The 23,498-nt window shown below is 42.7% G+C and overlaps 7 protein-coding genes across 13 annotated transcripts; 2 read left to right on the top strand and 5 right to left on the bottom strand.

The window, feature by feature from the left end:
* Window positions 1-2: 2 nt before the first annotated feature.
* On the bottom strand, window positions 3-2,443 carry LOC124309395 (retinol dehydrogenase 7). Its single transcript, XM_046773039.1, has 5 exons — window positions 1,757-2,443; window positions 1,238-1,519; window positions 843-1,148; window positions 525-756; window positions 3-438 (listed from the first exon to the last, which is right to left on the bottom strand). Exons 1-5 carry the CDS (start codon window positions 1,893-1,895, stop codon window positions 147-149), a joined length of 1,251 nt encoding a protein of 416 aa, XP_046628995.1. The 5' UTR covers window positions 1,896-2,443; the 3' UTR covers window positions 3-146.
* A 357-nt stretch (window positions 2,444-2,800) lies between these two features.
* Window positions 2,801-4,339, bottom strand: LOC124309397 (zinc finger protein-like 1 homolog). The gene is made up of 3 exons (XM_046773043.1): window positions 4,199-4,339; window positions 3,790-4,095; window positions 2,801-3,612 (listed from the first exon to the last, which is right to left on the bottom strand). Exons 1-3 carry the CDS (start codon window positions 4,298-4,300, stop codon window positions 3,043-3,045), a joined length of 978 nt encoding a protein of 325 aa, XP_046628999.1. The 5' UTR covers window positions 4,301-4,339; the 3' UTR covers window positions 2,801-3,042.
* A 321-nt stretch (window positions 4,340-4,660) lies between these two features.
* LOC124309400 (translin-associated protein X) lies at window positions 4,661-6,276 on the top strand. The gene is made up of 2 exons (XM_046773048.1): window positions 4,661-5,008; window positions 5,153-6,276. Exons 1-2 carry the CDS (start codon window positions 4,993-4,995, stop codon window positions 6,055-6,057), a joined length of 921 nt encoding a protein of 306 aa, XP_046629004.1. The 5' UTR covers window positions 4,661-4,992; the 3' UTR covers window positions 6,058-6,276.
* LOC124309392 (uncharacterized) lies at window positions 6,187-8,638 on the bottom strand. 5 transcript variants are annotated; one of them, XM_046773034.1, is made up of 7 exons: window positions 8,375-8,638; window positions 8,040-8,132; window positions 7,819-7,893; window positions 7,484-7,660; window positions 7,197-7,393; window positions 6,697-7,086; window positions 6,187-6,605 (listed from the first exon to the last, which is right to left on the bottom strand). In XM_046773034.1, exons 1-7 carry the CDS (start codon window positions 8,441-8,443, stop codon window positions 6,302-6,304), a joined length of 1,305 nt encoding a protein of 434 aa, XP_046628990.1. In that variant the 5' UTR covers window positions 8,444-8,638; the 3' UTR covers window positions 6,187-6,301. The 5 variants fall into 5 exon arrangements, with proteins under 5 accessions (XP_046628990.1, XP_046628988.1, XP_046628989.1 ...); XM_046773032.1 differs by having other exon boundaries at window positions 7,197-7,405; window positions 8,375-8,635; XM_046773033.1 differs by having other exon boundaries at window positions 7,197-7,405; window positions 8,040-8,123; window positions 8,375-8,635.
* A 926-nt stretch (window positions 8,639-9,564) lies between these two features.
* On the bottom strand, window positions 9,565-15,797 carry LOC124309387 (WD repeat-containing protein 20). 3 transcript variants are annotated; one of them, XM_046773022.1, is made up of 4 exons: window positions 15,027-15,797; window positions 14,392-14,586; window positions 12,388-13,773; window positions 9,565-10,796 (listed from the first exon to the last, which is right to left on the bottom strand). In XM_046773022.1, the coding sequence occupies exons 1-4, from the start codon at window positions 15,294-15,296 to the stop codon at window positions 10,725-10,727; spliced, it is 1,923 nt and encodes a 640-aa protein (XP_046628978.1). In that variant the 5' UTR covers window positions 15,297-15,797; the 3' UTR covers window positions 9,565-10,724. The 3 variants fall into 3 exon arrangements, with proteins under 3 accessions (XP_046628978.1, XP_046628976.1, XP_046628977.1); XM_046773020.1 differs by lacking the exon at window positions 9,565-10,796 and having other exon boundaries at window positions 11,399-13,773; window positions 15,027-15,795; XM_046773021.1 differs by lacking the exon at window positions 9,565-10,796 and having other exon boundaries at window positions 11,399-13,773; window positions 14,392-14,574; window positions 15,027-15,793.
* A 170-nt stretch (window positions 15,798-15,967) lies between these two features.
* Window positions 15,968-19,009, top strand: LOC124309385 (U3 small nucleolar RNA-associated protein 25 homolog). Its single transcript, XM_046773018.1, has one exon. The coding sequence runs from the start codon at window positions 16,260-16,262 to the stop codon at window positions 18,561-18,563; it is 2,304 nt and encodes a 767-aa protein (XP_046628974.1). The 5' UTR covers window positions 15,968-16,259; the 3' UTR covers window positions 18,564-19,009.
* A 178-nt stretch (window positions 19,010-19,187) lies between these two features.
* Window positions 19,188-23,302, bottom strand: LOC124309386 (uncharacterized). The gene is made up of 8 exons (XM_046773019.1): window positions 23,062-23,302; window positions 22,727-22,873; window positions 21,741-22,378; window positions 21,115-21,359; window positions 20,539-20,680; window positions 20,195-20,372; window positions 19,587-20,120; window positions 19,188-19,467 (listed from the first exon to the last, which is right to left on the bottom strand). Exons 1-8 carry the CDS (start codon window positions 23,070-23,072, stop codon window positions 19,320-19,322), a joined length of 2,043 nt encoding a protein of 680 aa, XP_046628975.1. The 5' UTR covers window positions 23,073-23,302; the 3' UTR covers window positions 19,188-19,319.
* Between the last annotated feature and the right edge of the window lie 196 nt (window positions 23,303-23,498).

Raw genomic sequence — 23,498 nt, 5'->3', positions numbered from 1 at the left:
GGTAGACAAACTGTGTATTAGGTTTATTAACGTTATGAATTCTTTCGACAGTATACACCACGCATATTTATCATTGTATCGGGATTACGAATGAGAGATTAATGTGATCGTGAATGCGACGGCCTAACGTACAGTAGCCAGTAGCATCACCGTGGTAAGTTGTTCCCCTTGGTCAAGTTACTCAAATCACTTTTCTGCGTTGACACATCTTCGGGAATAGATTTTACAGAACTGGGGACCGTTTTATCGTTTGGCATAAGATCAGACTGATAAGGTTTGACGTTCTCAAGTTCCGGTACCATCGCACTCTCTTCCGCCTCTTCCATAGAAGAATTCCATCTCGGCATCGAAACGAATTTCTCCACCAACCTATCGCGAACGAACGTGGGTGTAGTACTAAAGAGCAGGTGATAAAATGTGTATCTCCACGGTTCACATCTGAAACAGCGACAGTGCCGGAAGATATTATTATCACCACGACAACGGACAACGGCGTATAAGCGATGCAAGAAAGATTCGCATACTTGTAGACGCTGCGAGGATAGACGTCCATTAAAGCGCCGTCGAAGGTTTGATAAAGCAGGGGATCCTCTATCTTATGCGGCGCGATCTCTCGCGACATTTCGGAAAGATAACGGCTGTACCTCGTGAAATAGCTACCGTAAAAGCTTCTCGCTTCTGGCTTCATCGCGTTCGCCATGTCCGCGAAGTATTTGCTCTGTCTCGAGAGTAGATTACTGTCCTTGGTGAATGATCCTGAAATTGAAGATTGTTGAAAATTTTTACATGCGGATGGTCGACTTCGGACGCGGATGATGATCGGCGTATGACAACGTGCTTACCTGGCACAAAGCAGACGACCTCGACTCCATACTTGGAAACTTCGATCCTAAGTGCCGTCGTCCAAGCCGAGAGCGCGGCTTTCGTCGCGGCATACGTCGCAACGCCGGGCAAAGGCTGGCTCGAGCAGTGACTCGTGACGACGATGATTCTGCTCCTTGTTGACCTGACGTCCGGCATAAGCTCCTTGGTTATTCCCATCGTTCCGAGGAGATTTACTTCGACCTGACGTCGCATTTGCTCTTCGGTCTGCCATTCGAATTCGCCAAAAATCATCATCCCAGCGTTGTTCACGAGAGCGCGAAGATCTGCGTAGCGAATTTGCGAAACTTTCGATGCTACACTTCCACGGCCAGCGTTGTAAGGTCTGGCTTGTACTTAATTAAACTGCACTTACCAAGTTTCTCCTGGGCCATCAGCTCCCGAGCTTCGGTTCCAAATTGCGCGATACTCTCGCTCCTGGTTATATCCAAGGGAATAACGTTGATCCCATTTCGTGTCAGATCCCGAGCACCGAGGCCGTCGGGCTGTAAGACACCAGCGATTACCGTTGCATCCAGGGCACGACAGTGCAGAGCCAAGCTGTATCCGAGCCCCGAGTCGCATCCTGTTACGATCACCGCGTGCTTCGAGTGAATCGGTAAGCGCGTCGCATTCCTCCAACGAAGGTATGCAGTTCCTAAATCGCGTCGTAAAAATAAAAGTCACGTAAATCAGGTTTAGAGCCCGGATGCCTGCCGAGGTTTTGGAGAGGGTTGTCAGCCGATCGTGAAGATGAACAACGGATGGAGAATGAAACAACCCAGGTAGCACACTTGACGAAATGTCAACGATCATTTGCCTAATTAAAGCCGACTTAATTTCAACAAACTAAATACTTGGGAAGATGAGAGACGATGCAAATGTGAAAACTTACCCAAGCCAAGAACGGTAATCGTGGTGGCAACAAGTCTGTGACCGCTCTCGTAGAGACAAAACAGCCCGGCAGTACTCCCCAATCCGAGTGTCAAGCTTTTCAGATACAATTTTCTGGACCAAATCTGCAGGGCTTTCATCTCAATCAAATCCGCGTGCAAAATGTGCGTTATTATTTACGTGATTCCGTTGAGAACGAGCGAGGCGATCCGCCGTAAGCGGGGAACAGATCGAGTCTGGGAATCCTTCGCTGTCGCGGGTGAATCAGCGAGTGTACCTCCTGCTCTTATGCCTCCCTCATTTCGTTTCAGATAGCATTCTTTACCGTCCCCACCACAATTTGCCGACGCGTTCATGAAATTTCGCCAACATCTGAACAGGCGTAATATTACGAGAATAACAGCCGGTGCAGTTATAAAAATACTATGGTAAATTGCAAGGGACGCCGAAATCCGCGTTAGAAGTTGCCGCGTCAACGAAATTCAATAACGCAATGGTACCCGAGAACGCAGTCGCTGAATACATTTTTTCACTTCCGATCTGGTTACGATATCTTCTAGAACTACTTTATCGCGAGCGAGCCGAAGGTGAATTTCTCGGTACGAGGCTGGAAAACTGTTTGAATATTTCATGACTTTACCGCCGACATCGACCCGGCAGGATTGATTTCAATAACAAATACTTGGACGATGTATGTTAATTTATGAAGATGCCAAAGCTTGTGACTATTTCCGATTCAATCAGATATCGAGCGATGGAGGACTCTGAACCACTTACAGATCGACGAGATAACAGTGAAATATTCAAAAATTTACGATTCAGAGTATTCTTACATGTGTAGGTGAATTGTTTTATTTCACACTCGTATTATGCTTTGTTAATTCAAATTTCAGAAGATTCGCTTTTTTCTTTGACATCCAAATATTTATAGCTATCGTGTAACGATAATGTCGGCTTACCAGAAGCGTACATGCGAATGAAAAGTAAAAGTAAATTCGCATGGAAATGTACTTCGCTGAGTCGACATATACTACGTACTGCACGATTAATGGAAATATACAATTTATTTTTATCGTTATATGTAAATTATATACTTTTCGTTAAAATAATCAACGTAAGAACAGTAATTAATCATTTACGTTGCTCGGTCCAAATCGACGACCACGAGATAAGTGAACCTCGGTTCTTCCGATCTTAACGGCCATCGTAACACGATTGTACGCCTACTGTTATGGACTCGTTGTTACGTTCACACAGTATTGTTACTCTTATATTATCTTATAATATCTATTCTTGTCGCCTTTCAACTCTCACTAGATTGTTCCTGTTTACATCAAAGTTAGGGTCTCCATCGGTAGCTATTCTGCCAAGCCACGAGAATAACATAATTATACCAACAAATGCTAGGACTAACAGTACGGTAACCACAACATATCGCTTGTACAACGATCCAGAGGAGCCTCGCCTGCGTGCCGGAGTTCTAGAAATTAATTTCCACCATCTCATGAACCATTCAATCGCGGATTTCCGCTGATACTTGTTTTCGTCATGGTCATAGGATAAGTCCTTCGGGTCATCGTACGCCTCGAAAACTTTCTTGCTTGCCTGATTTGAAAAAGGCATCGAAGGTTCTACATTCACAACGGAATAGGGGGGTCCAGATTTCTGCACTGTCGAGTGAATGCTGCTGCTGCTGCTGCTGCTACCGCCGGAATTGATCAAGTTTATATTGCTGCTAGTCCGAGGGGTCGCTACACTCGGCAAGGCTGTAACTGTGTGGTTTTGGTAAGAGGTAGACATCTCGGTCACCGAGACCTTACGTTCCTGGGTCGGTTTTTGCTCCCTGTCGTCGCTCAACTAAAAAAAAATTAAACCTCAGAGTGAATCTCTGTTAAAGTCACGAGACGGATCAAGAGGTAGAATTTTTGTGAAATCCCAAGAAGCCTTTGGGAAATTCAATCATCCATGCACAATAGTAAAATCTAAACTAACACAGGAGAAATTAATTTCTGTGCAAATAAAATGATGACCAACCAATGGCAAGCCGAGACCAGCCCTCGCCCAATTGACTCCGGCGAGTTTCTCCTTGAGGACGTCCGCGACCGGGGAAACTAGATTTGGCTGTGGGAAAATGGCAATCCCGCAAACTGGACACGTGTATCCCGCGGGTGCAGTTGTAGCTGGTAGATTTCTGGCATAGGCATCTACGCAGGCCCAGTGAAAGATGTGGTAGCACGTCAGCCTGACGCAATCCCCATCCGTCAACGCTCCTGAGCACAGGGTGCAGGCCGGACTGTAGTCGCTGTCCTTCAGCCAGTGAAGATACGACTGAATTACACACTGTAAGGCATGTGCAGTTTAAACATTTGTCAACTTGGAGAAAAGTGAGGCTAGGAATGGACCGCGCAATTGCGGCTGATCATAGAAAAGGGACGACACTTACCTTGGGATGATTCGTGACCATGCAATGCTCACAGACGTTGACGCGGTGCTCGAAACAAAACTGATTCGTAACTCTTCTCTTTGGACATTTGCACAACCCCATTTTGAAGCCTTACAAAAAGACTGATCAGCTTTGTAAATAAATAATTACGCAGGTATGTATTTACATAGGTAGAGAGTGAGTCCCGGGAGACCAGGTAACCCCTGGACATTTACGCTTTAACGTTTTTCGGCTGGAATTCTTTTGTCGTCAGCCTTGCACATCGCCAAGGTAGAGTTCGAGCGCTGACACTGCCATCGCCATGTTTTCGTCGGCCACGTCGTCTGACACTTGAGGCTATGGATTTGACGGAAGAGGCGAACCAAAGCTCACCTTGCACAGCACGAAAGCCCCGTGAGGACATCACAAACACACACGGACAGCCGGCCGTCGGCTCCGACCAATAATAGCCTGCGGATTTTGCCACACTGGAAACACACCGGTAACATTACGACTCCTTAACAAAATACGCTTACTTATTTACTTATTTATTCGTAACATCTGCCAAAAGACTTGATTAGAGCCGAAGTAGCGATTTCAGACGGTTTTACAACTCTCAGCGATAAGCCGTAATGCAATGTAATAAAATAAGATTGTCGTAATTTGTTGCAAGGCATTCGGAGCCCGCATTGTATTGGTTAAGGTAAAGCTATTGTTTGCTACCGTGCATTCGAGTGCCATCACACCGAGAACAGAGAAAAGTTTCCCTGTAACCGGAAAGCGAATTGGAGAATCGGCATCGAAATTATATCACGATGTCGCATAGTCGAGGTGAGTGATAATGTATAATAGCTGTCGGCTTGTCAGAGGGTGACAAATCTTCCCACACAACACGGCCCGAGAAATGTCAAAAGTACGCTGGCTCTTGTTGCCCTTAATTTTCGCAGTTTTCACTTATGAATATATTATTTCCAGGTGGATCGGGTGGGGGGAGAAGAAATCGAGGCCAATACTTTGGGCACAAAAATAGTAAGATTCTTGTCGGTGACAAAGGGCGCGAGGTACTGGAGAACATAAATGAAAACTCTTTAGTGATAAAGCAATTTCGAGTATACGCCGCAGAATTGGACAGTAAACATGATCGTTACGAGGCTGTAGTGAAACTGAGCCGCGACATCACCATCGAGAGTAAGAGAATTATATTTCTTCTCCATACGTTCGACAAGGAGAGCAAACGGGACGCGGTTCTCGGAGAGGCCAAGACTCGGCTCGACGTTCTGGCTAAGACTTTGTTCAAAAGTATTGCTCAGGAGCTGGATGGACAGAACCCGTTTCAGTATTTGCGGGCTTATACCGCAGGTATTCAGGAATATATAGAGGCTGTCACCTTTTATCAATATCTTGAGAGCAATAAGCTGGATGACTGGAAGGACTTGGAGAGATCTCTGATCTACGTTGTTCCTTGCGAAATAAAAAGTACCCCTTGGGATCGAGCTCTGGAACCAGCGGCTTACACTTCCAGAGAAATCAGAACCATGCTAACGCCACACGAGTATATATTGGGTATAGCCGATCTTACTGGAGAGCTAATGCGAAAGTGTATAAGCAATTTGGGATCAGGTGATATAGCCAGCTGTTTCCAAACCTGCAATTTTGTCAGAAGTATCTACATCGGATTCCTTGGCTGCGTCGGCTCGTCCGGTAAAGAAATAAATAGGAAATTGTACACGTTGAAGCAGAGTTTAATTAAAATGGAGAATGTCTGCTATACGGTCAAGGTACGGGGCTCCGAGATACCGAAACACATGCTTGCCGACGTAGCGATCGGAGCATCCAATGAATATGCAGCCGAAGATGACGAAGGATATCATCCGTTTTAGCCATTAACAACGCCGAGATCAGTAAATGTACCGAATGGCATGTCTGCGAACTTTCCCAGTTTTTAAATATGTACAAATATTGAACTGAACAATCAAGTGACAAGAATCTGTAAAGACTTGGCAACATGGTTAGTAAAAAATGATATTTATTATTAAAATACATTTGTACAAGTTTTTCACTAGCACCGACAATTTGAATACAAGTACAATATGAATTAAGACACTGAAGGTCGCACCAGCCTCCTTACTTATCCCAATCACTTTTTGCTTCATCCGAACTATCTGTACAAAATGAAGGTTCGTACTCTGATTCGTCGATAGATTCCTCTGGAGATGATTGGTCTGTAGCAGATGTTGTTTCAGGAGTCTTTGCTCGTATCGGCGTTTGGGGTCGCCTCCTCCGCTGAATCGTATGTTTGAAATCTTTCCTATGTTGTGGATTCTTTCTGTAACATCGTACTCCATAACGGCATTCCGGCCTATCGTCCAAAGCGGCATAATCCGAATCACCAGGGTGGCTGAACTGTGCCCTGTGTTCCTCATTTTTTCTGTAACGCAGATTTCTCTCGATCACTGACATCACTATTTACAATTTCAAATACTTTCAGAATCCGAGGAAAATATAATGCATAATAATACCTGTAACATTTAGTCCCGTATGTGCATCTGTTCCTCGTAGGAGAGGATGAGACTGTAGCAGCCACATTTACAGCTGTATCAGTATTGGATGTAGAGACGGTAGTATGTTGGTCTGTATCTGGTGCTCTATTTGAATTGGCAGTAATTTGTTCGTTACGATCGCTAAAGTGTTGCCCACAGTCCCATTTTATTTTCTTTGCAGCCTCGTCGAGACCTATAACCTCTGCACACTCTGCAGCACTCCTATCCTCTGTTGGAATCTCTGCTGTTTTAGCAGCTGCAGGGGTTGGCGAATAATCCTGTTTATCAGATTCAGTCATACTTTTCGCACTGGAAGCTTGTGGCCTCGTCGCTAATGCCTCATCCACCATTTTTCCCCCCTCCGGTACGCTTGGAAATAAAAGAGCTGATCGTTAGTATTGCTACTCGAATCGTTCAAAAAAATTTTCTCCAAGTAATATATATATTCATGACCATAATAGTAAAGCAATAATGAAAACCTAGCTCCATAGATATCATTTGTAGTTTGTTCGACAGCCACAATAGCTGTGTCCTCGTAGTCCAAAGGATTGAATTCCTCCTGCCCTGGATCCACCCCTATACTACTAGGAACAGCGTCAAGATTTCCATTCGGGGATAATATTGCCTCTATGCTTCCATCTAGTCGATTTTTTTTCTCAGACGGTTCGTCAGTCGACTTCTCGAATGACTGGTAAAATTTATTTCATTGACTCATAAAACATGATAAGAACATGTTCGAAAGAGTAGCAAGATAGCCACTACCCACCTTTCGCTTACATCCAGATTCATTATCCTCCATAGTTGCGTCGACGTGAACAACCTTGAACCAGTGTTTGTCGCTCAGCAAAGAAAAAAGATCCCCCACGTGAATGGGAACCGTTGAACCCACCTCAAGTTGTACCCATCCGGATGAACCAGGTGATTTCTTGTAGCACGAGGTCAACTTGTGGATGAAAAATAAGAAAAGGTAATGTCGTATTGTTTCGAGTGAATAACTCTTGGCCATATCCAATAATTTTAGAGATTCGGGAGTTTTTACCTGGATTCAAAGGTTTGACTGTAAGGAAAGATTAATATCTAACACAAAGTATTTGTGCATACCGGACTTATTGTCATATCTCCTTCAGCTGTAACATCAATAGTAATGGCGTGCTTCCTGATGTCTTCGTCCTTGCACTGAGAAGTTGAATATTCTAGTTATAATTACAACGAAAGTGTGTGGAGAGAGGTGTGTTTTTTTTCCATACAACCACTATTACTGCTTGTTCACTGGCAATGTTTAGTTGCTTAAATATTAAAGAATGAGGCCCACTGTTTTTTACCCCAGTAAGGACTCCGACATCGATTACATTGGCACCAGTTTGCAATTCAGCCTTGTGAACAGAATCGCTGTCTACCCGTACGATCTGAAATTTTTTCATGTTGGTCAGTAAACTGAGGAATATATAAACGCGTGAAATTTATTTAGCAAAAAGCCATAATGTTACAGCTTGAAATTTTGACAGATATAATAAAAACATCAGAATTATAAAGACAGATTTTCTTTTGTGTATAAAAATTTGAATCTGATTACGAGGGATGTGGGCATAGAAAAAAAGAAAAAAAATTGAGGGTCAATCATGCAAAATTCAAACATTATACATAAACCTCAACCTATCTGCGTTACGTCACATTTTCGATGAGCGCACGGGTCCCGCATGTAAACAAAACCAGACCGGTGTGACATTAGTCGCGAGTCGATTTATCATTGCCGGTGTGCTGCGCGGGCTATCATCCGGTTGTCGCGACTTCCGCTCGACTGCACGTAGTTTCGACCAAGTGTTTTGGCTTAGTGTTCCGTGATTTTCTTTGTACTACTAGCTTTGTACTAAATTCCGCCGAAAATATCGAATCGACCTATCGCCCGGCCATATTGATCCATGTTTGTGTTATATAGAGATCAGTGTTCCCGCCACAAACAACTACGTGCATCAACTAGGCTTGTTGATTTTCAAGTAACAAAATTCGACATCACGCAAGGATATACGGCTTTGCATTATTTGTTATACGCGTATTAAAATTCGTAGTCTATTTTCACAACGATATCGCATAAACAATAAAATTGAAGTTGGTAACGGGAAAAAATCACTATTCTCTTGATTTTACAATGATTTTTAAGGAACCACCAAGATTTCGAAATATGAGTGTGTTTTGTTTCATTGCGGTTTACTGAATTCCAGAAAATTCTAAAATCGCGAAATAACGGTTTTTCGTCGTCATGAATCGTTACGATAACGTTACTAACTTCAATATGATCCGCATAAACGGACGTTTTGAATACGGACATCCACCACGACGTTCATTTATTTAAAAATGCTGCTAAGTAATGTTCAGGCGGGAACCGTTTCGGTAGTGTCTTCGACTTTTCATTTTATTGTTAACGACTAGAATATCGGGTATTAGTGATCGGTCCGCTGAGTCCGTGAGTGAATTTCTCCTAGAAACTGTTGAACGTGTGTGCTTTGTAAGTCGATTTCTTTGAATTCCCTTCTATGAAAAGTTACCGCGGATCACTATGGTGTGTTGCATTTTGTGTGTGATGTGTTGGAACAATGTGCGGTTTGAAACATGGAGAGAACGTAACGGATAATACATAATCACTTATCCTGAGCAGAGATCAACGAACGAGACATATGTGAGTTGCTGCAAATAAAAATCTATCAAATATAATTCTGCTTGGCGTTGCATTTTCAAAAAAACTTTATAGTACTGGCTATAAATGGAATAGGAATCCATGCTGTAGAAAATATGGGTTTGGTCATTGATGAGAAAATATTAACAAGATACAACATCGAGTTGAGAATTAAATGCTCTGATTTATAGTGATCGTAAAGAATGTACACATAATAATGTATGCATATTATCGTACAAATGAAAATTCGCTAATCATGCTCGTTGCGCAGTCGTATATATGTATAATCTCTCGTATATGTCGACGGTGGTAGCAAAATAAATTTTGCAACAAAACTAGTTATTTTTTTAATAAACTTACAACGAAATTTATCAAGTTTTCGTAATTGTACAAGTAAATTTATACAAGTTGTACGTAATATGCGCATATGCCCAACATACAATTTACTGCGGTTTAAAGTCTTCATTTTCGCATCACCGTATTCATTGCAATGCTAATTCACTTGAAAAATCAACTTACCCAATGTATCGTGGAATAACGTGCAGGCATATTATACCTAATTCAAAACCTAATACTGAATTTATGTAAAATCTTTGTCTTTGAGACAAATTTGCACTAGAGTACTTGAAAATGTACAGTATCACCACGTGGAATATTAGATTTGCTAAATCGATCTGTCCTACAACACAGTGCATAACTTTATCGGACAAGTTGTAATTGCAATATTTATTACTTTTTGGCTTGACACCCAGCTGCGCTCACTCATACAATTATATCTCAAATTCTAGTTACTAAAGGAACTTCCGAGCTTTGCATACACAGTTTTTTGGCTAATTGATTAAAAAACAAATGAGAATATACGAGATTGACAATGCACTGACAAAATTTAGTTTTCTATAATCCTAACAAAAGTGATCTACCTACACGAGCAAATGGTGCTGAATTTCAAGTTTTCTATCGACAACTAAAAATTCGATCTTAAGACCCAACGATTAATCATCGGTAGACGAAACGATAGCAGCTTTTTCATGCTTCACGCGATGTGGTCATTGATGAAACCATATGTAAATTAAATCGAAGATTCCATTGAAAATCCTAACTGAATTTAGATTAATCGAAAGAGAACAAGAAATGACGTACTTGATTTGTATATAATACTACATGTATAGCATAGGACTTGAATCAATTTACAATAGTCTTTTAGAGTTATAATACTTGATTGTAAAGTAACAACTGCAGTGGAATGGAGTGTAATATTCTGCTGGCAAAAGTGTGGCATTTCGATGTAGGATGATAAACTTGTCCCAGGGAAACTTTGGTTGATGTTCATCCGTGGCTACACTATAGTACCGCCATCGTCCACTAGGCTCGTTACGTGAAAGGCAGCTCCCATTTGTCCTATGCTTGCCTGAAATTCAATTTATCAACTTAGACCGGATCGTCGATCATTGATGTGATGTGATGACTATTAAAGCTTATGCTCTGGATTATTGAATATACCTCGAAGTTAGAACCTCATACTGTGGAAGATACAAGAAAAAAAAACAACGCGTTAACTTTACTCGATAAAATAACGCTACTGGTTTTTTTTTTTTTTTGTTTTTGAGACTACCGGCTATGAAAATCTCCAATTAGCAATATAGGAAAAGCTAAAAGCTGGATCAAACAAATTTAAAGTCTTGTACGTACCATGCGCAAACTCAGGGCAGCATCCGTGGCCTCTTGGGTCAGCCAAAAGCAACGCGGGGAATATTAATTTTTTTTATGAAAGAAAAATTAACACAGATCTAAGTAGCGGCATCGGTGTACAAGCAAAGGAAACGTTTGGTGAGACGGGTGAAGTTTTTGTACCAAAAGGCTAACATTTGTTGAAATCTGGGTATATGAATAAGCGGCATGTTTCTATTCGGCAGGAACGCAACTTTGTTAAGTAAGGGATAAAAGTGAAATTAAAAATAGGAAACAGATGGAGAAAATGAGACGTAAGTTCAAGCAGGAAGCAAGCAGCAGTTTTTCATTCAACTTTTTGCTTTATTTTACAACAAGGCAATTCATCGTTTCCAACAAAGGAATAAATGTCACATTATTAATATTCTGGGACAATAGTCTCGCTATGTAATTCATTGCTTTACTACGATTGGCTAAGCTAAGCTAGTAACACTTTACACGGGCCTGCGGAAAATAGGAGAGCGGGGAGAGAGAGGGTGGGACCTGCCCGGCTACCAGACCTCTACTGGGCATAAACAATATCACTCTCAGAGATGCAAACCGGACATAAATATAATCTATAATTTAGACTTCTTTTAACGTGATTTCAATTTTCCTCCTTCCTCATTTCTCTTCTTTTTTTGACATATTCAATTCAACGCATTGATTAGGATAGGGGCGTCGGGATAATACTGCGTTCAGACGAAAACTGGATGTTTAGTCAAGTGAATTTTACTTAGTTCAAGAATAGAGCTCAAATTTTGCAACCAAAATTAAAACACGTAGTGGAGATTTTCTAATACTCAGACTCCAACTCTCGCGCTGCCTGACTAAAACAGATAATTTCCAGTATGTTTCAATTGACGTCCAAACGAGACAGTATCACACGCAATCCGTGCTCCTTCGTAAATATTTGTATTCATATACAGTATGGACTGAATTAAAGTATAGTTGAAAGTTCTGTAACATTTTTCTAGTTCCTTTTATTTTCATCAACGACCGTCACGTTAGTTACTGCTTGTCGTTATCAGATAAATTTCAAGGGCTTCGATAAAATAGTTACAGGACTTTGATTATTTGTCCAACAATATAGTTACGGACCTGAGCTATCTCTAGTATATACAAATTAATTGATTAATAATTAGTTAATAAACTCGATTCGATAGAGTTTTAATAACAATAAAAGATGGGTTACATCAGAGATCATTTGGTCGATTAGAATTGGCGTTGGTATGAGGATTGGTGTGGTGATGGGGCCTGTGGAGGGTGCTGCTTATCGTCAGAGGACCTACCATGTGGCCAGGTCTCGCCCACGTGTAGACGTATCCGTCCTGACATGCTGTCACGAAACAATCTTCTCTAAACACTAATTCAGTCAGCCTCTCGTGGGCCAGTTTCTTGCACACCAATGGTTCTAGAACAGGGCACTCGTCGAAACGTGGACACCAGGCGGTCCCTATCAATCTCATAGGATCGTCCATCGTACCGCCGGACTTTTTATTCGTACCTAGACCCCCGCCAACACTGTTTGAATTACTAGAATTTGAGTTACTACCAGATTTCTCCCCACTATTATTTTGTATCGCGTTGTTGCTCGTTCCACTTCCTCTCATCGTTAGGCTAAAGTTTCTTTTGTGATTGTCACCTTTCCTCTCCCCGAAACCCAAGCCCGCCAGCCTTTGAGTCAATGAATTCACGGTAGACACTGCCGCATTGGTGCTAATACTATTATTACTACTTTCATTGTTACCACTCGCGCTCTCTTTAAAACCTATATTATTCAAATTGTTATGCTTGGCATTGTTGGAATTATGATTGGACGTTGCTCCATTCCCGCTTGTAAATGTTCCCGATGACGAAAATGTCCCCGAACCTGCGGTCGACGTCCTTTGCTTGGCACTGACTGGCGGCCGAAGAACGTCTTCGGTTATATCCCATAGACAGAGTTGAGTGTCCTGGGAGACACTTCCCAGCCTGTAGCAGGTTCCTCCGGACACCCTTAGCTCCGACCCGCACGAATTTCTATTGGAATGAATACCTTGAGAGACTGTCGACAATCTGTTGGGCTTCTCATGAAAGTGATTATTGTGATTAGTGTGAGGCATGGATTCGTCGTCGGAACCACTGAAATCTGGATCGTGATCCCCGTAGGACGTTGTGTAGGGATCGAACGCGACCACACTGACCCAACTGTGATGACCCTGGCCCCTGGCCACGACTCTTTTCTCATTGAAGCTCCATATCGTCACCAGATCATCTTCTCCTCCTACTACGACGTATCGTCCATCCGGTGACCAACAGACGCACAAGAATCCTCCAAAATAGCTCCTCGCCGATCCCACTAGTTCCATCGTATCGTAGTGAAAAACTCGTAGGAAGCCATCCTGGGATACCACAGCCAAATTAGAGCCACAGGGACTGAATGCAAATTCATTTATACAGCATCCCTCAGCGCCGATCACCCATCGGTACAGGGGGTTTCTTGTGGACTTTGTTTTGCATGTGTGAATTGCATAGCCATCCCCTGATTTGAACGGCTGATAATGAGGCGGTGTCGTTCCACAAAGCAGCTCTTCGTTGTACAGGTACAGTTGACCAGAGCTATGCGAAACCAGGAATAGATTGCTCGATCCCGGAACCCATTTGATGCAGGTCACTTTACTCTTGTCGATTAGCCTCTGAAATTACAAACATCAGTTGCTGATTATTCTTTGTCGCGTTTATCTTTCAACTAATGTCAACATCTTCCCAGTAAATTAAATACTTCGCGTCCTTGCCATATCTATTCGTCAAAGGGTTTTACAACTGGTAGAGAATAACAACATAGCTAATAAATACGAATAGATTACAGCTTTAATATACGCAGAGATTTTAGTATCTTGGCGCATTGTCAGTGATCGGAGAGATAAGCGGAGTATTGCATAACACAGTATGTAATGCCTGTTTAATTATTTCATCAAGTTATAATTGCGTTACAACAGTACTGCCAACCTTGAATGATGTAGGGTTACGCGGAGCCATCTGTGGCAGATAATGAAGCAAAAAAAACTCTCACTTGTCGCGACAGATAGCATATTACGTGTCTGTTGCTAATTGCCTGGTTATCACGTGCCGGCAAAATAACGGTGCTGTATCTCAGTCATTCAGCAATCAGCAATAAGCCTGACAAAGAGCCCTTAGCTAGCCTTTACTCGTAGAATGTGCCTAGCTTTGGCTGCCCAGTTATTGAAATGAATATTGCTCATCAGGATAGGATGGATTTTTGCTTTTGATTTGAATTGATCTGTCATGCATACCTCTTCATTGTAAAGTTTGCTAAGCTCCTTTTTAATTGGATCTATGAGCTGAATCTGTCCTGTGGAAAATCCGACGAGCAGTGGTGCGCTGTCTGCAGTGGCTGTAGTTTGGTTGAAGTTATGGCAGGTTGGATTTGTTCCTTTGTAGAGCTTTTTGTCAACAGGTTTGTTGAGATCCACAGCCTGAAACAGTTGCTATTATACTTTGAGATAGATTTTGAATGAGAATTATTCAGAAAACGGTTCCTAAGCTCTTATAAAATGAATTTGTATTTCAGAACCAAGCAATCGTAGCTGTGTGCCAAGATTAGGAAACCTGACAAAAGTTTGCATGTTTCTATTAGTGTTATCATTGATCAATTTTTCACCAGCATAACACAGGCCAACAAAGCATAGGATGAACTAAAAGGGAACGTAAATGTAAATGTAACATAGATAAAGTCGAAGTGAAGTAGAAATGCGAAGAATATGACGAGGTTGGAGAGTTGTGGTGGTGGTGGTTGCGAAGATGGAGTCGGAACGACGAGGCGTAGGGGGGAGGGGGGGCTGTTTGAGGTTATGTATCGTTAAGTTAGCGCCGAAAGAGTCGCAGGGATAATAGGGCAGGTTTAACGAGGTGGCAGAAGAGGAGGTACCTTCTTGACGCCACGGTAAACGTATACGTATAATTCTTTGCCAAAGTTGAAGCACATGCGGTCGCCGAGGCCCTGGGCTCCCGTGGGATCGGCTGGATCGGGCAATGTGACGAAGGACACCCTGACCGAGGCGCTGCCCTGGCTGTTGGTGTAGCCCACCCTGTTAGGTCGGGAGTACTCCGAGAGGGTCATCAGTTTGTACGTTCCTTCTCGCGTGACAAATTGTGTTTTCAAGTCGTCCTTCCCCCCTCCATCGAGCTGCACCGCCATCTTACCACTAGAGAAACGACGGTGGAGTTCATGAGAATCGAGGAAATGGGTGTTTCCTTTCCTATTTTAGTTAACCGTCGATTGATCCGCGATTATACCAATCCCGGCTCTTCGATCGAACGACGACGAGAGTGTGGTTACTGTTTTCTTAACATCACCACCACCACCACCATCACCATCACCACCACCACCATGCAATATCGCGGAATCGCCGAGTCCCGAGTACAAGATCCGAACCCGCAGCGAAATTGTCTGCGAGCTGATCGTCGCGGCTCGCTCCAGTGTTGTTGGTGCGCGCGCACACCCCAGCCGACCGACACTCTGCCAACACCGGGCAATCCTACATAATATCGCTCTGCAACCGGATATTTTCTCAACAGATGGTTGAATTACTAATTGATTTAATCGCTCCTTCCTTCTTCCTGTCACACATGTTGACGACCGTTTAACCGTCCCTCGTCGCGTCAACGAGCAGCCGCTGTCGCTCGAACGATACTGATCGTACCACTCGCCCGTTTCGTAATGACCGACCACCTCCTTCTGGCCGCATCCTAGTCGACAGGAATATCGCAGCTGCTCGGAAAAAACTGTTTCGTCCGATTCATCAATCGACAAGACCAGCTCCGTCAATAACTTTTACAAGGACCATTCTCCTAGAAATTCTCGAATCTTTCCTCGCTTCGCGGAGATCGCTGTGCATTCGAGGAGATGCCGCAACGTATACGCTGTGTCAATTTCCTTTTTGAAATAAGGCGACGCTCCCCGCTCTTTGTCGTCTGCTATGTTTGGTATCCATTGGTGCCAACCTTCTCCGCCGCCTCGTTCGCAGTGCTGCTGTCTCAACGGAACCTAACCTGAAAACCATGTGCTTGCCAATGCAAGCGTTCAGTTTTTGATTGTCGATAGGCCGTGTTCATTTGAGTTGAATTATTGCTGGCGATATTGGAAGTGGGACGGTTGACAATGGTTCGTGGGAAAAAACCGACTCGCGGAGGGAATCGACGAAAATTTGATAAACGTTTCGAGCATAAGCCTAAGGTGAAAAAATGTAAATTCAATATCAGGGAAGCCTCGTATGTCAAGGAACGTGATGCCAAGAACGAAGAGATTGAAAATAGGAGGCGAAAATTAGAGGCGGAGAGGAGCAAACAGTTGGAACTTGAGGCTGAGAGTTCGGAAGAGGAACGAGAGGATCCGTTAAAAATGTTGCTTTCAGCTATCGGTGGTGCTGAAACTAAGAGGCAACCTGTCATTGACTCCGATTGTGAGTCAGAGTCTGAATCCGAGCCTGACGACGAAGCCGAGGTGAAATCTTCCGTCGCAGAAGAAAATCTTTTCAAGACGATAAACTCGGGCGTAGATCACGTCACTTCCGAGGCTAGCGACGCTGAACATGTCGAGATAAATTTGAGGGAGGAAGAGGAAGAGGATCAAGAGACTGCGCGCGAAGATGTTGGGAAGCTCAGAGATCCGTTTTCAATTCATCTGCTCAACGATTTGGACGACGACTTGTACAAATCCGTTTCCCTAACTCCTCAGAAGGCTGCCACCAGTAGATCGAAGTGGCCCGCTCTCGGAACCGTTGTGTTTCAAATCCCAGAGGTTGAGGATGAGTTTTCTAAGCCTGTTAGAAAACGACCCAAGGTCTCGATATTGGAAGACAAGCAATTTGCCAGACACGGAGCTGTTCCGCAAGTCATAGACGACGTTGACTGGGACAAGTTATTCATCAAGTCACAAATTCAAGGCAATATCTCCAAGGCAAACTACGATAATATTAAAGACAGTCTGGCGTCTAAGCCTAGTCCCTTAACCCCGTTGCAAAAAGAATTGTTCACCATAATTAACAATTATCAAGATCTGTGCTACAACGAGCGAAATTTCGCCAATGGCGAACAAATTAGATTTATTTATTGCTTGCACGCGGTTAATCACGTTTTAAAAACCAGAACGAAGGTCTTGCATCACAATGCGAAACTGACAAAAGCCAAGAAGTCAGGGATAGCGGATATACCGGATGAATATCGGGATCAGGGTTTGGTCAGGCCGAAGGTTCTTATAATAGTCCCTTTCAGGCACACGTGTTTAAAAATCGTTCGGCTACTGATCGCGATTTTAATCGGGGAAGACAAGGGTGGGTCCGTGGTGAACAAACTTCGATTCATGGAGGATTTCAGTGGCAACGAACTCGCTATGCCGAGGAAAAATCCCAAGCCCGAAGATTACGAGCAAACGTTCGAAGGAAACGTCGACGATACCTTTAAAATCGGCATATCCGTGACGAAGAAAACGTTGAAACTCTATTCGGCCTTTTACTCGTCCGACATAATCATTTCGTCCGTCCTGGGACTCCGAATGCTCGTCGGCGCCGAGGGCGAACCCGACAGAGATTACGATTTCCTTGCTTCCGTGGAGTTGCTCGTGATGGACCAGACGGAGGTGTTCGCGATGCAGAATTGGGACCACCTGCTGCACGTCCTCGACCACGCACATCTGCAGCCAAAGGAATCCCACGGGACGGATTTCTCTCGCGTTCGCAGCTGGGTGGTGAACGGCTGGTCCAAGTTCTATCGGCAGACGCTGATATTCTCCGGCGTTCCGTTACCCGAGATACACGCGATATTCAACAAGCGGTGCTTCAACTACGCGGGAAAAGCGAGGGTCGTGAACCCGGTGACTTCCGGGACCGTTTGCCAAACGGTGATTCAAGTGCCCCAGGTGTTTCACAGGTTCGATTCCCGAGACCACGGCCACGACATAGAGGCCAGGTTCACTTTCTTCGTCTCAAAGATTCTCCCCCAGTACAAGGACAGCATAATGAATCACACCGTTATCTACGTGCCGTCCTATTTTGACTTCGTGAAAGTTCGCAACTACTTCAAGAAAGAGGAGCTCAGCTTCGTTCAGATCTGCGAGTATTCGAAGGATGCAAAGGTGGCCAGGGCGAGGGACATGTTTTACCACAGCGACGCTCATTTCCTCATTTACTCCGAGCGATTCCATTTCTTCCGTAGGATACGTCTCAAGGGTATAAGGCACCTCATATTCTTCGCACCGCCGACGTTCCCTCACTTTTACAGCGAAATTTGCAACCTAATGCAGAAAGCGAATCAGAATCCGAACGCAGGCTCGGACAGCAACATGACCGTAACGTTGGTATACTCGAAATACGACGCGTTGAAGCTCGCAGGTATCGTCGGCACCGAAAGGACGACGAAAATGAATAGTTCGGGGCAAGACGTCCACATGTTTATGACCGGCGACTGACGACGAGTGAAAAAGTATTTGTCCGGTATCGAAATTGTCCCTGCTCCATTTGTAAAATCATATTATGTATGTAGTACGTATACATTTGGTAATAAACGTTCCACAGTTGGCGATAAAATCCGATGAAAAAGCTGGGTGACTGATTTTTAGCTTACGTCGACGAGCACCAGATTTGAACCGAAATCTCCAACGAATGTAAATAAATGATTAATCTGATTCCAGAAATTCACTGAAAATAATAATACTCCTGTCAGACTGAAGAAAGGGGATTTGATGACTTATTGTTAGGTCTTCGAATTATTTGCGGTGCCGGTTTAGCCACATTTTTTTACATTCCAGTGTTTATTGAAAAATGAGAGTCTTGATCTTTCCAATTGCTAAAAGGAGTCGATCGGTTCACGTAGCGGATAAAAAAAAAAAACGTTGCGCAGGCTCAAAGCACGTGCGTAAGAAAATGGCAAGTGATATGTGTATAGAGCAATCAGGAGAAATTATTTAGTATGCGAAATCTTTAGAAATCCTGCGATTTTGCAATATTGTACCGAAAATTATGTATCTAGGTAATACCTGAAACAGCAGTATTGTGTTTATTCATTAAAAATAAAATTTATCGAACATACCTATGGGTTTGTGAACAAAATATAAGACAAACAGTATTATACTTATAGTACATTATATAATATATATTGTGTGTGGTATATTTTTGAAGGAATAAATTAGTTAGTTATAAATTAGGGATTTCCCCACACGTGATCTTCAAGATTTAGTAAGTATGCGTGGGCACTCTTCAAAAATAATGTCCGGAAGTCTTGGTTCAACGATAGGTTCAGCGTTTGGGCGCGCATAAGAAACAACATAATTTATTGCGAACTGCAATTCCGGACGCCTGACTTCATTCCTTATTCTGCGAAAAACAAAAATATATATTTATCCGCCGATAAACCGACCGAAGATATGAAATTTAAAAAAAAAAGAAGCAATAATTCTACGATACAAGAACAATGACAAACTTATTATTTTTACCTGCATAACTCATTGATCACGTAATTCGCATCGGATGGATTATTTCCTATATAAACGTTGAGATACTTTAATATATTCAACCCCGTGCAAATCTTCAATAAGTTTTCCATCGCTACGACCAAATCGAAGAGTTCTATTCCTCTTTCGTAAAGCGATACATCAACCATTTGGAGCTTTACATTGCAGGCAAGAGCGGCGAACAATTCAAGCGATTGAAACGAATCAGGTATTTCACCCGGCATAACCGGGTACATCGCTTCGGTTACGTCCGCTTCTTCGAGTGAGAATTGCTTTATTTTAGAACACTGCCTTAGCATTATCGAAAGATTTGTTACGTAGGTTGTGATATGGCTCTGGGTTGCCAGACCGACTAACACTACTATCTCCAGGTTTGGACATTGTCTTCCGATACCGATAAAAATTCTTCCATCTATGGTGGGTACGAAGGCCAAACGTAAGGCTGTGAGATGCCGCCATTCTGGAATGTAGTTCAGAGCAGTCAAGTCCCAAAAGTCGGGGTCCGGCTCTCCGGGGCTGAAATAATGTAAATATTGTTCGATTCATAATCCGTATTAGACACGCGTAAGGTATCGGAGATTGGTTCTCACACGCTCGAATAATAAATCGTTAAATCCCGAAGTAGCGGAGTGTTTTCCACTAGAAGTTTAAAAGAACCATCCGTGTTGCCCATCGGGTCATCCACATACCCGAAAGGTACGCCAGGAACTCGCCTGATGAGAGATCTTCTCAAGGGTAGCCTACTTCTGTTCTCTGCTTCTCTAATCTCTGCAAGCATAATGAGTTTTTGTCACGGAATTCAATTTTAATATATACATGTATCATCGCTACTTGGATGAATTGATGATCTAACTCCGAGATTTAACGTCGATTGCGGAAATCCAGTTAGCACAAACACATGTACGTGGTTCATGAATATGAAATTCCATTTTACCGTTTGCTGTTATCATTCGAATTAAAATAAGATCTGTCAAGCTTGGGAATGCCGATACCACTAAATGCGCATCGCAATACGGATCAATCTGATGGTCCAAGTACAAAAAAGTTATCGGATACTCGGGATCTTTCAGCAGCCGCTGAAACATCGATGACATTAATTAACGTTGTAACTCGATTTAATCGGTAACTTATTTTTCGCTTATCTTTAAAGTATCTAATTGTACGTCACGTAACAAGGGAATAAAGTTGGAGATTAAGAGAGATGAAGAAAAGCAGAGAAAACTGAAAAATTGTTATGATCTCATATTTCCCGCAGATTGGGGGAGAACAGTTGAGAGTGAATAATAGGCTACTCTCATCCCGCTATTCAGGTAAAAAAAAAAAAAAAAAAATTAAACATCACTGTTGAGCGGGGAATAAATACTACGACTATTGACGTACCGGGACATTGCGTGAATGCGCAACATAAGGACTCCTAATTACAGGCAATCCGGGGTACGCGTACACACGTCGATTGTCAGAGTGGTTCCTATGGTGCGCATCCACGTAATGTCCCGTCATACGATTCTACCTTTGCCTCTTTAATGTTCAATATGAATGGCCAGTCACTGGCGTTTGCTGATGCACCTAAGCCTGTTCTTCGTAAACAACAGAATTCCAACGGCACGTCTTCGTGGTTCATTCTTATCACTTGTTCCAACAAGGATTCCGAAAGCACAGACCATACAATCGGAATAACATCAGGAAAATGGTAATACGGAGCCTCGTGTGGTATTCGCGTTCTTACTAGTACAGGACAAATTTCGACATTTTTTTCTGAAATCACAAGTTGAAACTTATGTTCGCGAGTCGATTGTGATATTTCAAGAATTATGCTTCCTTTCTTTCCAACCAGATGCAATCATCTTTTTAGAGTCAGCACCAGTCAGCACGTAGCGTCTGTGAGTGACATTTGATGTATCGTAAAAAATTCACGTCCTGCTTGAAAATTTCCAGTACACAAATTGTAAAATTTGAAAGTCTTCGATTGACAAAAGCCTTATTTGCAAAAACTGTGAATCATCAGAACATTCCCGTGAATGTCAAATTATATATCAATATTTGGACATGGCAGGGATCACTAAAAGCGACAATGACAGTCCTTTTCTTCAGACTGATTGTTATAAAAATAAAAAAATAATGTTTGTGAAAACATACCAAGATAGAATCCTTTCACTGCAACAGCACTACCAATCGATTGAAAATCTGTCCACAGATGTAAATCCGGAATCATATGTAAAATATTACTCTTCATTGTGGTACACGCTTTCCATCCCTGAGCTTGAACAATTCTAAGCTTCTGCAGTCTATTTGGGCGCTCCTCAGCCCACGGAATATCTAGTATGTCGTCACGCTCCTGTCGTGTCAGTTCGACTATACGGAACTCCACTAGCTCACTACAGCTGCATCGCACAGCAGGAAGTAAATTCGCGTTATAAACGCTCAATCTTACTCCTAAATAATTGAGCCTGCCTAACGATGCTTCTATAACATCAATGGTCCTGTAAACATCTTCATCCGGCTCGGGCCAATCCACAACCAGCCTTCTAAGTTGTAGCAGGGGCGCAAGAAAAGATGCCAAAAATCCAACATTCTCGAATATAATTCCGTGTACATTAACATCGACAAGATTCAATGCCCTGCCAACCGTCCTGTTCAACATCCTTCCCGGCTTCACGCACGTTACGTTACTTATATTCACTTTACGGATATACGACATCCTGTATTTACTGGCAAAATATGCCTTGATTTCTTCCAATTGTGTCGCCCATCCATTTGGGGTAAAATCCAAATTCCTGTATACATTGAAATTCGAGTCGAAATTAGGATGGGGAAAAATGGACGAGATCCATCACTGCACAAAGTTTTGGTCATGCGTTGTAAAAGGTGAATGGTTTGACATAAAAAAAAAAAAAAATTAAAATATTTAAAAAAAATAAGAAACACAATCAGAATCGCACAAACTCTGCCAACTCTCCCAACTTGTGAAAACGTTTCAGCACCATTCCGGTCCTCTATCACCAGATGCGGCAGTAGGTACCTACTGAATCTTGTTGTAACTACTTTTTTCTTAGAAACGAACAAACCAGGTACTGCGAACGCAAATAATTAATTTTGTCACAGGCACACTACAGTAGACTGACCTCAATACGTCCGGATCACGGTGTATAATATGTCTAAATACTGTGCAAGTCCTCGCGACTTGTAGACGTTCTCTGGCATTAAAACAGAGAAAAATTTTCACGAGTATTTCCTGCGGAAGATTGAGTACGTGGATGGGCCCTGGCTGACTGTAATAAAGAAACGATTCACTTATCGCGATTAATCCGATATTTTACAATTTAATGCACATATGAGGCAACCGTTAAGATTATTCAAGCCTGGCACTCTTCGTACCAACGTTTACATTACAATTCTATTCTAGACTGACTATAAAATATATTTTCAACAAACAAATATCTGGGTACCGACAACACACCTCGGGTTCATTTTGACGATAACTGCACACGATTAAAAAAATATTCTTGCAGATTGTACAACCGAAAGAGTGTTCGAACGAATCCTTCTTTTTCCTCAGCTACGAGTAGAACAGGCCCGGCTATTAGATATTGTTGGTCTTTCCCCACGTAACGGTGTGTGCAAAAACTCAGAATATCCGTAGCAGCGAACTTCAATCTTCCCACTATCCTACACAGGATTCATATCACGTGATCATTTTGTCCTTAACTGGCCAGTGTTCCATTGCCTTTTATCTCGCTGTGTTCCTGATTGGGCTCTTTTTTTTTTTTTTGTTTTCTCGCTAGGTCAACTCGATCAACACTCCAGTCATGTAAACACCGTTTCGAAAATCGTTGCCGTTGCTTTGGTACTTTCGATTGGAAATACAATAAGTCGCGTGTATATACTTACGGTATA

The sequence above is a fragment of the Neodiprion virginianus genome, chromosome 7 (genome assembly GCF_021901495.1).
Source record: "Neodiprion virginianus isolate iyNeoVirg1 chromosome 7, iyNeoVirg1.1, whole genome shotgun sequence".
NCBI classification, from domain to species: Eukaryota; Metazoa; Arthropoda; class Insecta; order Hymenoptera; family Diprionidae; genus Neodiprion; species Neodiprion virginianus.
The sequence above is the reverse complement of the archived record's forward strand: the minus strand, read 5'-3'. Positions and strand labels throughout refer to the sequence as shown.